This window comes from Paralichthys olivaceus, chromosome 6 (genome assembly GCF_024713975.1).
Source record: "Paralichthys olivaceus isolate ysfri-2021 chromosome 6, ASM2471397v2, whole genome shotgun sequence".
Lineage (NCBI taxonomy): Eukaryota > Metazoa > Chordata > Actinopteri > Pleuronectiformes > Paralichthyidae > Paralichthys > Paralichthys olivaceus.
Window position 1 is genome coordinate 19572481 of NC_091098.1, and position 15875 is coordinate 19588355.

The following is a 15875-nucleotide window of genomic DNA, read 5'->3' on the forward strand; positions in this document are numbered from 1 at the left end:
GTCCCGATCTCTAAAGGAGATCACATCCTGATCACCTGACTACCTCCACCTCTCTGTCCTCTCTGCAGCACGGCAAAGACACACCACCAGGACATGGCTGTGTATTTTCAGAGCTTGTATGTTCATTTCTGCTATCACTGAATTACAGTATGTTCTTGTGTAACAATAGATGTTCATTGCTGATATCCTGCCTGTGTCGCTCTGTTATCCTAATTTTCCTCTCTGCAGCAGATGCCCTCTGTCCTCTGTAAACTTGCTGACGCAGTTTACTTTCTATTTCTTATTGATGCATACGTGGTTCACTGCATTGCTTTTATACATCAGGTTGGCGGCCCTGTGTTGAATTGTACTGTTGTGTTGTTTGTTTCATCTCAGCCACAACACAAAGACGACATCATGGCTCGATCCTCGGTGTAGAGACAAAGCCTCCAGGCCTCTGGAAGAGTGTGATGATGATGGTAAGCTGCTACACATCATTTACACAATAAAAGTGTACATTCACACTACTCTGGTGTGGTTCAGGAACCAGCAGGTGGTGTTTGAGGTGTCAGACACGCTCTTCATGTGTATTAAGTGGTGACACATTTCCTATTTCCCCAACAGTGTATTTAAAAGAGGTTAGATCACAGTTTGGGTTTGGTTTTGATTGTGTGATTTATTGAATGTCTTCCCCCATGCGTGTCCTACATTTGGCTTCACTGTCAGGAAAATGACTCAACTCTCAAAAAATTCAGACATGCTTGAGAATTTACAAATGACAGTTGACAACTGCTGATTTCTGAGCACAAATTGAAAAATTGCACCATCAAGTGGTGATTTTTTAGGTGGCACACTGGACCTCTCTTCATAGAACAAAGTGTTGTTTTTAGATGTTACATCTTAATATCAGTTCTGAGACTAAGGGGTTTCTGTTTCCTTCCCCTTTCTCTGCACTGTCACTTCATCCTTTATTTGCTCTTAATTCCTCCATCCCCGAACCACCTCTCCTCTGCTATCCATCCCTTTTCTACTCTTCATTTTGTTTTCTGTTTCATCTTTGCTTTCACCTTGGAGAAGAAGGGATACATACGGAGGACCTGGAAAGTGATTTAGGTAAGATTCTTTTAAACCTTTGTGTCTCAAACAAGGGGGATTCTGCAGTGATGTAGTTAGGAGCTACATTTAAGAGATCTTTAGATTGTACTGTCTGATATCTGTCAGCAAATTTTTGATTCCGTTTGGAGTAAGGAGAGATGGGCAGCACAGTGGTGCAGTAGTTAGCCCTGTTTTGCATGGTACCCTTTGTGTTTGGGTGGGTCCTCTCTGGGTACTCCACCTTCCTCCCACAGTCAAAAGACATGCAGATTGGGATTACGTTAAATGGAGACTTTAAAATGATCGTAGGTATTTCTGTGAGAATAATTGGTTGTTTGTCTCTGTATGTTTGCTACCTGTCCAGGGTGTGCCCCGCCTCTCACCCAGTGTCAGCTGGGATGGCCCCCTCTCCCTGACCCTCATAAGAATAAGCGGGATAGATGGAAGGAATGATGCAAAGTTTTTGTTTGCTGTACTAGTTCACACTCTGGACGCCACAAGCGGTGACATGATAATTGTTTATGACATCTGCAGAAAGCTGTGATGCATATTGACAGTTGGTGGTATGCTTCCATAGCAATAACTTCTGAAGAAGAAGACAGTAGACTGAAACTATGCACATTTCAAAACAACAATAGAAGAAAGATGAAAATCTTCAAACTTCAAAACATGAAAGATTTGAATTGGATTTAATGGTTTGTGTCTGGAGATCGTAACGAAAACCATCTGAGGAAAAACTGACCAAGATAAATTATGTCTTTGTCATGTCATAAGTGATTATAATGTCTTTTGGCAATTGGCTTCATCACATCTTCAGCTCGTGATGGGGCCTCGCAGCATTAGTGGCTCACATGTATTACTGTGGGATATACTGTATGTGGTTTGGTTTTATGTTGTTGATCAAAGCGCTGACTTAAATTCTAACATCCATACCAAAGGTTGAGCCTTTTGGGGATTTGGGGATAATTTAATTTCCTTTTGATGTTACAAAAACAATATCCAACTCAATGGTCATAGCGTGACTAGTGGGAGTTATTTGTCTACAATTGACAAAAACACATCTGGTACATTTTATGCTGAGGACTTGGACTGATAGATGTACTTGGACTTGCTTCACAGACTGGCCAATGGCTCTGCTGTAGATTCTCGTCCCATATGCAGGTAGAACAAACAACCCCTGTAATGGAATGAGCGCTCAGTCTAGAACAAGGCCTTGAATGTCTGGTTGTGAGACTTTATTATTGCTGGCCGCTCAGATGCAGACACTGTGATTATTGATTGTGAAATCCAGTCTCGCATGATAGTGTTTACTGGACTTGGGAGGTGCCCACAGTAACACAAGGATGTATTGTCTTTGTCCGAAATCAAATACAGTCAGGTGGAGATCCGAGATGCCAACGTCTTAATGGGAATGTGTCGGTTTAATAGGCCTGATTTGTCCATCTATTCCCAGATGTGAGAGTGTTTATGTGTGTGCATGGGTGTGTGTGAATAACATTATGGTATTATTCAGGAAAAGAATTACAATGTGCAGACAAATCCAGATGTTAACATTTCAGTTTTTAAATTTCCACACTAGGCGTGTGTTGACCCACATTCTGTTGTCAACCTTCTTCAGGACTGACAGCTACACATGTCTGACTTATTGACTAGATTTATAAATGTTTGCATTTGGCACAAGTAAAAACAGATTTGGGCTTGAACCTTTTTTTTGTGTTGTAATATACAGACATTTTAAAGGGAGCATTTACCAGTGTGGCAACTTCTAAAACCAAAACAGCTAAAACTAGAATGGCTGTCAATGGAGCACATACGCCTGCCAAGGTCCAACAGTCCCCTTAAATTCAATCAAGCCGAATCAAATTGCACACACTCATAGAAATCAGTTATTTAAAGGTATCAAATTAAAAAAAAATCCAGATCTATGAATTACTGGCTATTATTCGAATTATAAGTTTATAACTAAAACTATATTTGCTGTACTGATAGTTCTGTGGAGTCAAGCTAACCACACTAACCCACTAAGCTCTGCCAATGATCCAATAAACTACCTTCTTTATTTCAGAGCTGCCTCCAGGATGGGAGAGAATAGACGACCCTGTGTACGGAGTGTATTATGTAGAGTAAGTTCAAAGACCATCTTACAAATCTTCTGTCTGTCTTTAGGCTGCATTTGACTGTTTTTACTGCAAAGACTGAACGTTTCATTTTTTCCCTATCACCTTGTTTTCCTTCCCTCTGTCTTTCTTAGTCACATAAACAGGAAGACACAGTATGAGAACCCAGTAGTGGAGGCGCGGCGTCGTAAAATCCTGGAGCAGCAGCAGCCGCAGCAGCCGCAGCCGCAGCCTCCAGAAGGTGAGCGGTATATTCGAGGTTCGTTTCCTGCCCTGGCACGGCACCATTTCTTTCTTTCTTCATGTCTGTGAGTGTCATGTCCTTCTAGTTCGTCCAGTGCTCTCCAGGGATTGGGCCCGGCTGTTTTTCTTCTCTCTCTGTTGACCTCAACACTGTTAGAGTTACATTTTTATTCTGATGCAAACTATTTTTTTAACAACATAAAGCTGGCCCAAGCCCTGGTGTCGTCTTTGGTGTTTAGAATTTAATTTACATGTTTCAAAATCATAAATGCTATTTATCATCCTGTGTGTGATCATTTAATTTGCTTTAAAGTGAAAATATAAGAGATTTCTACTGAGATATTCAGGAGTTTTCCACCTGTGAGACTGGGATAGTTGCAGGGAACGCACAGAGTGAGAGATATAAGGAATATAAGGGGTGTGTAAGGTTAAAGGAACAGGTGCATGCTGGTCCTCTGGAGAACAGCTGAGTTATTGTAGATTTACCAGGCGTTGTTGCGGCAGCTGACCATATTGATCAGCAGTTGGAGCTTCAGCATCGGCTGTGACACAGCTGATGGAGGCAACTACAGTAAGTTTCCTTAAACATTTGACGTTTGACTGATTCACTTATTCTTAGAGTCATGCAGTGGAATCTGAACACAGACATGATGCACATATGTTTAGATCTAGTGTAACCTGAAGTCTCATAGGATATCTCTAATCCCCACTGTGGATGAATTCATATATCTACTTAGAAATCTTTGAAAAAACCCTGGCTCTTATAGATCCAGAACCTTCTAGCAATATTCATTTACTAGTGTTTTTTAAGTTTAAAAGATTCCTGTGTGTTTGAGTCAGGCTCCGATTGCAGTCCGAGGCGCACTTTACATCGCCTGCAGCCCAATTAGGGGAAGTATAGTTCCAAAGCTTCAAAAATGGGTATTTGCCAATTTCATGCAAGACAAACAATATAAAAAGCCAAAATCCATAAATATGAACTTTTTTCATGTTGTATTATCAATAGTGTAAACTCTGTGTACTATTTCTGCAGTGCAAGTAAAATAGTATATGTAATGCTACTTAGTCCTAGTACAATACAAGTATCGCACATTCAGCAATTAACACCATTAAAAACTGGTTTAAAAGAGCTGATTAAAACCGAGGCAGTATGAACAGTGTTTGCTCCCAGCTCTGTGTATGTACACGTGTTGCTGTTACGTGTCTATGTGTGTGCATGTGTGTGGCATGTAAATACAAGTTTGTGTTGAGTGTGTGTGGATTAATGTGTATATGTGGGTGTGTGTGTGTGTGTGTTCACAGAGTGGATTGAGGAGCACTCCTCAGCAGCGGCTCCTTTGGCAAACTACGCTCCAAACCACCTGGAGACCTACAGGGACCCACAGGTCCCACCAACTCTACCTCCCGGCCCTGCAGGAGTCAAACGTAAATGTTTACACTTGTGTGTATACATATATATATATATATATATATATATATATATACACACACACAGACACCTCTCTACATGGGCCTGATTTTTCTATCATATATATATATCTATATATCTATATATAGACAGAAAGAAGAATATAGATTTCTGCTGTGATTTGCAGGAGGGAAACCTTTCTTCACAAGAAACCCAGCAGAGCTGAAAGGAACCTTCATCAACACGAAGCTGAAGAAGAGTCGCCGTGGCTTTGGCTTCACCGTGGTCGGAGGTGACGAGCCAGACGAGTTTCTACAGATCAAAAGTTTGGTGCTAGATGGGCCTGCTGCTGTGGATGGCAAGATGGAGACAGGTGCGGTACATAACCACTGTCCACAGGGGGCACTGTTTTCATATCAACAACATACACTGTAGTGTTCTGACAACACATCACATCCATTTTCGGTGAAACTTCAACAGTGCACAACAGTGACAACAAATAACTTTTACCTACCCTTTAATAGACAAGCTTTTAATTGATATTAACTGTAAATTACTGCAGTACTAACAGAATCCCTTTCCCTGGTGCAGGTGATGTGATAGTCAGTGTGAATGACACCATCGTGCTGGGCTACACGCACGCTCAGGTGGTGAAGATCTTCCAATCCATCCCCATCGGCTCCATGGTGGACCTGGCCTTATGCCGTGGCTACCCGCTGCCCTTTGACCCTGATGACCCCAACACCAGCCTGGTGACCTCAGTGGCAATCTTGGACAAGGAGCCTATCATCGTCAATGGACAGGAGACGTTTGACTCACCTTCCAATAAGGCTGGACCCGATAACTGCATGAGGGAGTTGCGGCCCCACAGCCCCTCGGCTGAGGTGGCATCTAACGGTTCGCATGGTTACTCTAGCGATGTGGTCACCCTGGCATCGTCCATTGCCACCCAGCCCGAGCTGATCACCATCCACATGGAAAAGGGAGACAAAGGATTTGGCTTCACCATTGCCGACAGTCTGACAGGCGGAGGCCAGAGGGTCAAGCAGATAGTGGACTATCCGCGCTGCCGTGGCCTAAAGGAGGGGGACATTCTGATGGAGGTCAACAAGAGGAATGTCCAAAATATGAGCCACAACCAGGTGGTGGACCTGCTGAGCAAATGTCCCAGAGGCAGCGAGGTTACCATGCTGGTGCAAAGAGGTACGTGTTGCATCTTGATGTCAGATATGTGCAACAGAGGTGGTTAAACAGGAAGAACTAAAGTTTTGACGAGAGCACAAAATGCACAAAAGAATATGGAGCTCAGCTCTAACAGCTGGCACAGGAAGAGTGACATAATGTGAGAGCAGCAGAGAAAAGGGAGGCAGAGGGTGGGATGCAGGTTGAAACTACTCAGACTGGATGGGATGAAACGAGGAGAGGTAAAGGAATGATGGTCTGCGTTCGTTAGCATGCCAGAGGGTGAGTGTGGGAGGGAGTGGGAGGCTGTGTAAAGAGGCCAGAAGGATGAATGAGAGAGGAAGGGAGGAGGAGCACATTAGGTCAGGGACTTGTATACGTTCTGAATGCAGATGCCTCTCAATTAGATCCCAGATATGCTGTCAGTCTTCATGTTTGCTATTGTCCTTTATAGCCTATATGATAATTTAGGTATCATGAGAGTTGTGGCTGTTCATTATCTCCGCAAGATGTGTTTTATGTTTCTTTGGAATGAATAAGTGAGAGGACATTAGAGCCTGTGTTTATGGAAACGGAAAGAGACGAGTGTTCTGGTTTTGTTAAGAATACTTTGTCTTCAGTTGGGTTATATTCTGCTGCTCTTATATGTGCTATTGTAGCCACACATTATTAACGCTGCTGTTTATTGTCTGGATTTCAGCCCTCTCACTTCTGCACGGTTCATGCTCCTACACCGTTGGCCTGGAGTGACCCAGAGATAAATGTTTTCTCAGTGAAATGTCAAAACAGACAAATTGTTTTTTTCTGAGTGCAGAGTGTCCGTGTAGACGCTGAATGACATTCTACGTTTCTCATTTGAGCCCAGGCCTTCTCGATGTTAAACTGCGTTCTACGCTGGCTGACCCGCAGCGCTGTTAGTGGCAGGTTGGAATATGCAACCCCGCATCAATTATGCCCTCTAATGAGTTGACCTTGTGCACTGCTGCTGGAGTAACACTGTTGTATTGTGTTAAATGTCAGCATCATTATGGTGCCTCTGTGTGAGAATGTGTGTGTGTGTGTGTGTGTGTGTGTGTGTGTGTGTGTGTGTGTGTGTGTGTGTGTGTGTGTGTGTGTGATGAGTTGCAGAGTGGTATTTCTGCTACCAGAGCCTGGAGGTAGATTACAAAGAGAGCAAGAGCAGGGCAGAGAGGACATAAAGGAGAGGATGAGAGGAGAGGAGACTACAGGAAGTCACAGGGGCAGACAGAGTGACAGACAGCAGTGTTTACTTTGATACCAGTCTGTCATTATTGATTGGTCAGGTGATGAGGGACAGAAACTACACACTCACGAACAGGCAGCCAGCAGGTTAATATTCATTTGACTTAAGGTCCCATGTAAATACAAAGGGGCTGAGTTTACCTTGAAATAAATTTAACATGAGTGCTGTTTTACCCGAGTGTCAAAAGTCTGCTTAAATATTAAATGTCATTTGACACCCACCTCAGACATGTAAGATAAGATAAGATCTTATGTAATTTTTCAGCTTCTATGTTTGTGAAGCACTTTCTACACTTGTTTTTGAAAAGTGCTATATGAATAAAGTTTTATTATTTATTATAAGAGAAAATAGCGTTGCTTTTGTCAGGTTACAGTCTGAAGTCATGATTGGGTATGGTTAATTGGAGACTCTAAAATGTAAGTGTGAATATGGTGAGTATGGTTGTTAGTCTCTGTGTGTTGGCCCTGTGATGGATTGGGGACCTGTCTGGGATGTATCAGCTGGGATTGGCTCCAGCTCCCCCCTTTGACTCTCAAAAGATATGCAGTATAGATGGATGGATGGATTAATCATACACATATTCATCATAAGCTGCAGCTGCACTTGATAATAATAGTTATTTTGACTAGGATTGTGCTTTACTTTGCTGCTTTTGGTCTCAGAATGATGCAGTGACCTTTGCAGTGATCGCTAGCAGCTATTGGGCACAGTCATTCACAAACAACGATTACGGCAGCAAAGAGGAGTGAGGTAAGGCAGATAAGAGGAGAATGTGGAGGATGAGAAATAGGAGCACCGGGGATCATGTTTTGAGAAAGTGGCGGATTAGAGGAAAGAATGTGAGTTTTGCGAGGGGAGCATATATGAGAGGATTGGTTTCGATGAGTATCATTGGATGAGAGGAGGAGGAACAAGGTGGACTTCTGCAGGAGGAGAAGATGCTTTAATCTGCTTATCTGTGACTCATCAATCTGCGCCGACGGACTCAAAGTCAGCACAGTCCCTTACTATGAGACCGCGAAAGGAACAAGGTCAAACAAACAGAGCATCACTATATAACTAGGCCGGTTCCATTATCTCTTAAAGGGGATAGTTCACCCAAAAATGAAAATTCAGTCATTATCCATTCACCACTATGCCGATGGAATGGTGGGTGAATTGTTTGAGTCAACAAAGACTTCTTGAGTCTCAGAAGTAAACATTGGATCAGCCAAATCCAGTACAATTGAAGTAACTGAGACTTCAGACATAATAAAACAACAGAAAAAAACATAACATGCCTCTATAGTGCTCGTGTGGTGTCATCTAAGTGTCCACAAGCCCTGACTTTCATATTTGACTCAAAACCAGTGATGCGCTGGCTACCCGTCCAGGGTCCAATGTCAGCTGTGATTGGTTGGAGGTCTCCCACGACCCTCAGAGGATAAGCAGTACAGATAATGGATGGATGGAATTTTAGAGGTCTGTCTCTTACTTTCATGCTCCCTATAATTGCTGAATAATTTCAAATCAACCCACCCACATTTGTGGCTCTTTGATTGCCTAACAAATGATCTCTCTAGTTTCAATTCCATGGGCTAAAAGGGGGGGGGGGGGGTAGCAATATGTTATTTATCCAACAGAAATAAAGGAAAGAGTGGGTCGTTGTGGCAAAAGAAGTAGCGGCTAAAGAACTGTGAAGTGACGGAGAAAGTCAGTTTCAGTTTGCAGAGCACCGGCAAACAAGGTATTTGCATGTGTGAATATGTATGTGTTAAAAAAAACGTATTACCTCATCTTTCTAGTCTAAGAAATTTTATTTTCCAATAAAAGTTTCAAGATAACATCTGGTGTTCTCAAACACAGTTTCCTCTCCTGTAAAGGAGGCCAAGTCAGCTATGACTCCTCCATCTTGTCTCCCTATCGTTGTTGCCATGACAATTATGCACAGCGTTCCTGTCCCCTGAGAGAAAGAGGAGAGAAAATGAGAAGACAGAGGGGAGGGGATTAAAATACGGAGGGAATGAAGGTGGAGGAATGAAATGTGATGGCAACTGACGTGCCATGGAAGAGCGAGAGAATATCACTGAGAGGAAGTGAGAGAACAGCCAGATAATAGGATGATCTTATAAGTAGAGCAAGGGCAAATATTTACAGTTTGCTTGACAAAGTGGAGCATTACTCATGTTGTACACCCTCTGACAATATATAGAAAACCTGGAGGAAGGACCATTCACTCCCTGTGTGTGGGCTCTTCACAGACCCACCAAGGCCACAGTTTCAATGGCGTACAGGAACACAGGGCCATTCACTGTGCTGCAACACTGATTGAAAAGCTCCCGTTTTTTTCCACTGCTGTCGCTTGAGGATGAAAGGCTCTGTTCCGACCCGGCATTGACATCAGTCTCAGGTGATCCGATCTCAAGCAGTCAGCTTCAAATACAGGTGTAAACGCCAACGACGCATTTAAAGAGCCAATCGCTTCAAGCTCGTAGGAGGTGGTCTCTGCCGCACATGGCCACGTTTCTTTCGGCTGTGTGAATGCAAATGGCCGGATTGCTGGACTGCCCACTCAGCTTACGTCCTGTGACCCACTGCAGTTTAATAATGAAGGCATCTTACAAATCTCAGTGTTTCCCCTGCAGGCATAGATTTATTTCTGGCAGCCAGAAACAAATAAATCAACCACCACTAATCGATTTTCAAATTTTTTTTTACAGAAGGGGTAAAATCTTATTTCATTGAGGATACTGGTTGAAGCCCCTGCTTGTCCTGCTCTCTTTCTCTCTCTCATTCACACACACACACACACACACAGGCTCGTTTGTCATAGCAAGTCAGGCTAAAAAAACAATGCCTTTGGTCCTTGTAAATGGAAATGATGTAGCTATATAGCTACGTGTTAATGTGCTTATAGACTAGGAAAGTGACATGTGGAGATGATTGTTATTCCAGGTGTGAATTGACGTAATTGTCCAGTCCAACAAATTTTCCACTTGTGATCAGATCACCCCAACTATCGAGCAGAAACAGTGACGGGCATGTGCTCATATTTATCATCACATTCACCAAGGAGGTTCTGTCCATTTGCTTTTTGGTGGGTTTGCTTGTTTCTGTCAAAGCAAGATTACACAAAAACGAATAGATGGATCAAGAACCCATAAATATTGGTGCACATGTGGATCCAGGGGCAGATGCAGGAATGGTTTTGACCTTTTTCACTGGAAATGACTCATGGATCTTGACCTTTAGCAAACTGATATCTCGATGTGTTTGAAATCTGATGCAGCTCAATAATATGAACATGTTCTCTTAGAGGCTGCATGTGTGTATCTACCCTTTCTGCCTGTGTGTTGTTCAGTGATTTTCACACTGGCGTACTTCTCTGTAATTGTGCTACTTATCATGGGCTTCAGTGTCTAGTGTAAAAACAGAAGAAGAAGCGGCCTCCTCCTCTATATTGATGCTTGGAGACAGTTCAGGTCACCTTTCCTTCAGTTCCTATTTGTTTAGTTCCTCTCTCATTTTAATGATAATGGCTTCAGTTGTAGTTGTTTTGGTGGGAGGTTGCCTCAATAGTATTAAAACCAGGCCTTTTAAACCAGTGTTGCATTCTCAGTGATGAGTTCAGTCTTAAAATGGAGCAGCATTCTGTTGTATAATGCTGTAAAATGTAAATGTCGTGTGTGTGTGTGTAAAACTCTCTCTTGTGTATAAATGAAAGCTCGCCTCCTTGCACACCTGCCTGTGCTGATATTACATATGTATAGCATGCATATGTACTGTATATCATTTATAGATGCTCCTGAAGAGTTGCGTGTGTGCAAGAACATGCGATTCCCATATTTCTTCCGACGAGCTTATGCCACTCATGAATGTTACATCCTGCCAGATTCGATCAACGCTGAGTTGTACCTATACATCAAGTTAAGCAGATTTAAAGACTGCATCATGAATTTAGATTTGTGTCCCCACGACGCAGCATGTAAATCAGCTGTACTAGCTGACACAAGCAGGAGTGGATTAATGCAGAGTCAGGGTCAAACTGCACCAATTTCCTGAAACCTAATTCCCCTTCAGTTCTACGCTCCCCAATTTATTAACCATATGGCCATAGTTAAATTCAATTTCTGTCTGTTTAATGGGAATTACGCTGACCTCATTGCCAGTTTGAAGATATTTCAGAGGTTGTTTCAAAAGTGAGAGGTCGCTATTGGCGTTCCTCACTGTGTAATTTAGGGCTCCAGGGTCACATGACCTGCTGTTGTAATGGGAAACAGTTATTATTGACATCTCACCTTATGATGTGTGTCCTTCATGGGTCTGTCTCACACACACACACACACACACACACACACACACACAAATAAAAACATTCATCAGCACGTCTGCAGCTGAGACGTTCCACTCGCTTCAGTAGCTGACACCCGTAATCTGAGGGAGAGAGAGCAAGCGAGCAAGGGAGGGGGGGCGAAGAGGATAAATTATGAATTGTGTAGAGAGAGGGGCTGTGCTGCAACAGAGAATTTTAACATTTAATGATTTTTTGCCAATGCAGCAGACAGAGCCCTAAGATGGATGTGTGCATGTGGTTGTATGTGTTAATGTCGCTGGAACCTTCCATTAATACTCCCAGTAGGGTTTTCCCTGTGCATGCTGGGTAGGAAATAATATGTTTCCTTCAGTCCCTATAGCAGAAAAGAAGGAGAATGAGGCTGCAATGGTTTAGAGGTTGGGAATTAATGTAACTGTAGTGTACTGCTGCCGCCACTGCCACTCCTCACTACACATATTTAACAAAGTCGACTGCTGCCACTGTATACAGATCTACTTGATTGCCTTGGCAACAGCAATACTTTGTCCCAATCCTGCCTTCATGCATTAATTCGTCTATTTTTTGTCTCAACATATGGTGCATGAAGTAAGTGACAGGAAAAGGAGCTTCAGAAAGGGAATTTCTCTTGGAAAGCGGTGCACCCTCTTGGCGTGTGGGGTAAATAACCTGCTCGAGTTTGAGTAGGTTGGTGTGAATATGTTTCAGGACAGCAAAATCCACACAATAAGTGGATTTGGGACGGATGTGGAAAAACAGGCGTTGAGTGGGGAAACATGGATTATTCCCACACTGGTATGAATCCTCTCCCCTGACAACTGCCTCCAAGTATTAATATTTCATTAGCACAAATGAGATTGATCTTCCTGGTGACTCTCTTCTGTGTGTTAACTGGTATAAAAAGAGAGAGGGAGATGGAGACAGATAGAGGGAGAACAAGTGATGGTGTGTGGAAGAAGAGGAGGGGGAGGGAACGAGAGAAAAAGGCAGAGAGAGAAGATCTCGGTGTAAGCCTTGAGCAAAGCAGAGGAGTGGAGAGGAGAGGAAACAGCTCTGTAGTTACTCAGAGTGTGTGCATAGTCAGGCAGAAGCTCAGGCTTTCTTTTGATATGAAGCTCAAGCAGCTGAGCTCCTTCTCAGTTGGTAGTAGTTGAGATTCCCTGTTGGAAACATCTGGCAAGCAGACTGAGGGGTGGAGGGGGGGACCTGTAGCTTGGACCAGCAGTCGGGGCTGTTGCAGCATCATTCAGCCCCTCTAATGCAGATAGATCATTTGCATTTTGCTCCTCTAAAAGCACGGGTGAGAGTGGCGAGTGGAGCAGTATAGAGCACAGGGGGAGGAGATCACTTAGATTAGCGAGCAGCCGAGTGCAGCGTGTTGCTCAGAGAGAGAAGGCAACAGAGAGGAGGAGGAGAGAGCGAAAGAGCAGGGCCAGTTGCTTTCTGCTCTGTAGCAGGAAACTGAGGGTCCATCCTTCCGTCCTGGAGAGTTTTTGATCAGAGGGGACCAGGCAGGAGCACCACAGGTCATTAATGCTCTCTCTGTCTCTCTGCCGATGTTTTGCAGGAGTGGTGCCAGCCAAGAGGAGTCCAAAGCTGGTGGTGAGTACTTTGAGCCTCATCTCTTTTATGTGTGTGCGCGTGTGTGTATGCATGTAAAACAAGCGCTATTTAAAGAACAAAAGACACAGATATGATATCAAACTCTTGCTCTACAGCTTCATAAACCGTCACACTTTATTCTGCTGTTATGATTCCTCGTTTACTTCTTTCACTGTCTGTCTTTCGCCACATGCATTTTTCTGTCATTGTTCTCTTTTTCTTTTCCTGCCTCTGTGTTTGAAATCTCATTGTATCATATCCCATCTTTCTCTCTTTCTCTCTCCATCCCTCCGCTCCTGCCATGCTGTGACTGATTAAGCATAGCCGAGGCAGAGCAGTGTAACAGTGACCAGCTGTTGGAGAGGGCAGGATGCCACAGCTGAGGGATGATGGGAGAGAGAGAGGGGCATGATGCAAATATAGGAGAAAAGGATGAGGATGAGAGAGGCGAGGTCCAGTGTGGAGCTGCTTGTCTTACAGCAGTGAATCACTAGCCCACAGATAAAGAGAACACACAGAGGCTAAGAGACAGGGAGAAGGGCGCGATGATGAGTGGGCTGCAAGCGAAGAAGAAGGAGAACGCTGGAGGAGATATCGCAAGAGATTGCAATAAGACTCGTTGTTGTGACGGATAAGAGGGGAGAAACAAACAGCTCTGTGGGCAGTGCAGGGTCTCTCTCAGGGACCTCACAGTCATTCAGGAGTTTAAAGAGCAAATGGCTCCACATTTTTACAGCTCATCTCAACCTGATAAAAAATCAATGCAGTTTCAGAAGAGGTTCCGGTGCAGTTTTAAATGACTGTCACCCGGTGTAACCCCCCGGAGAGCCGGTGACTTATAGCAAAAAAGCCGAAGGACGTTCCCTTCTGGACAGACTCATCCAAGGTCAGTGATGGGTTCAATTCCCACCACTTGAGTGGAAAAAACTCCCATGTCTCTCAATCAACATTAAAATCCCTCCCCTCGGATGGCGGGATATTAGGATTAGGATTAGTTTGAAACGGTTTCAGTCAGAGCTGTGGGTGTCACCTATTCAGGTCACATGGCACGGTGAATGGAGGAGGGGTGGGGGCGCTGTAAGGCAGTCGGTAGGGACCAATAGAGGCCTTGCCTGACTGTCACTTTGGATTAGTTTTCCACTGAAGAAAAGCCACTTTTCCCCCCTCTGTGTTATGTCAGTGAAATGTCACGCTGCATGCGACTTCGTGTCAACCCAGAAAAACCATTTTGCCTCAAGTTCAGAATCTAAATAGATGCTCACAGTAAACTCCCACATACAAGAGAGACTGTGCTGTCTCAACCCATTAAGTGCAGCTACAGTGATCAGACTTTGTGTGTCTGTTATCTTCATTAAGAAGCGTTTTGACCTGGAATATTTGACCCATCATCTTGTTCAGTGAGAAAATGGAAGATGGTGCCAGGACTTGTCTACCGTTTCGTTTATTTATTATTAATATCAGACAGACAGAGATGGATTCAGTTGCTGTTTGCACTTTTTCACTGTCAGTAATTACATTTAGTCAGTAAGACTCATTTTTCATGAAAGGATTTATAAAGTGCATCTGCAAATAACAATGTAATAATCAAAATCAATAAGAATACAAAGGTTACAGAAAGTCATCAAGTTCCCAGCAGCACAATAACCAGCCATTAAACAAAAAACCCCTGGTACTCTGCTTAAGCGGAGCACAGTGTTAAAACAACACAAGTGGCTTCAATAGTGGGGTGTCACCAGTGACACAATGAAATATGATTCAGGAAGTTGACCAACAAAACCATGAAGTTGGAAAGTCATCAATAAAGCAATTATTTTATATTTCATTGCAACAACCACAAAGTAAAAAGCTAGAAGAAGTACTGGAGCCACATCAGGACTGTTGCATATTATCCAGAATCATTTTTTAATTAAAATGTGGGCAAAATCTAATGTTTGAACTGTAATGACATTTTCGAATTTAAAATTAACAATTGCGTGTTTAACGTAATTTTCTTTGTGGTCCAGTTTAACTCGTTGCGTGCCCTGTTGAGCTCAGTAAATGAAGCAATAAATATAATAAGACCAGATCATCACAACACCGAAGCATTCGAGAAGCAGTGTGTGGAACAATGTTTGATTCTTAACTGTAGATCGTAAAAATACAAAGGGGAAGCAAACAATAACAAATCTGAGGATTCACCTGTTAAGTCAGATTTTTAGAAACTTTTTTCAAACACTGAGCCTCTGTGTGCTGCCCTCCTGTTAAATATGATGCTCCCTTCTCTCATTCAATCATCTGTGGTTGGGGTCCGGCTTTATGCTGTAGTTAGGCCCTTTCACAATTTCAGAGGCACAACCAATATCTGGGGCCTTCCAGTGCAGATGGTGGATGTCTTCTGTTCACTGTACCCTCCACACAAAACACAGGCAGCGATACTTTCCCACATAGCAAAATTGTTTTGGCTCAGATTTGGGCCACAAGTTAGCCATAGCAATACAGCATGTCAACCAGAGGTGGCCCAAATTTGTAATGTGCTAGGCCCACATTTGTTTTGGGATATTTCGGCCACTTAAGGCTCACATTAATTTTGTCTGGGCCACAAGAAGGCAAGAATTGCTGCATAATTACCTGAAGTGGCCCTCATCCATATGTTATCAGGGTTTTATAGGTGTTTTACGACATTCTGGCTAATCT

General features: G+C 43.2%; 1 protein-coding gene and 1 long non-coding RNA gene across 15 annotated transcripts in view; one reads left to right on the top strand and one right to left on the bottom strand.

Moving 5' to 3' along the window:
- Positions 1-15875, top strand: part of LOC109635047 (membrane-associated guanylate kinase, WW and PDZ domain-containing protein 1-like) — an 86254-nt gene that overhangs the window by 53776 nt on the left and 16603 nt on the right. For 5 of the 13 annotated variants that reach the window (XM_069526437.1, XM_069526440.1, XM_069526448.1 and 2 more), the window contains 9 exons: positions 69-116; positions 376-458; positions 1054-1092; positions 3140-3197; positions 3326-3450; positions 4737-4859; positions 5030-5215; positions 5434-6045; positions 13168-13202. In XM_069526437.1, the coding sequence (XP_069382538.1) occupies positions 69-116; positions 376-458; positions 1054-1092; positions 3140-3197; positions 3326-3450; positions 4737-4859; positions 5030-5215; positions 5434-6045; positions 13168-13202 (1309 nt within the window). The remainder of the gene's footprint in view (positions 1-68; positions 117-375; positions 459-1053; positions 1093-3139; positions 3198-3325; positions 3451-4736; positions 4860-5029; positions 5216-5433; positions 6046-13167; positions 13203-15875) is intronic. The other 8 variants (XM_069526442.1, XM_069526443.1, XM_069526449.1 and 5 more) reach the window with 6 other exon arrangements.
- Positions 1-15875, bottom strand: part of LOC138410470 (uncharacterized) — a 63922-nt gene that overhangs the window by 36902 nt on the left and 11145 nt on the right. The window lies entirely within an intron of this gene.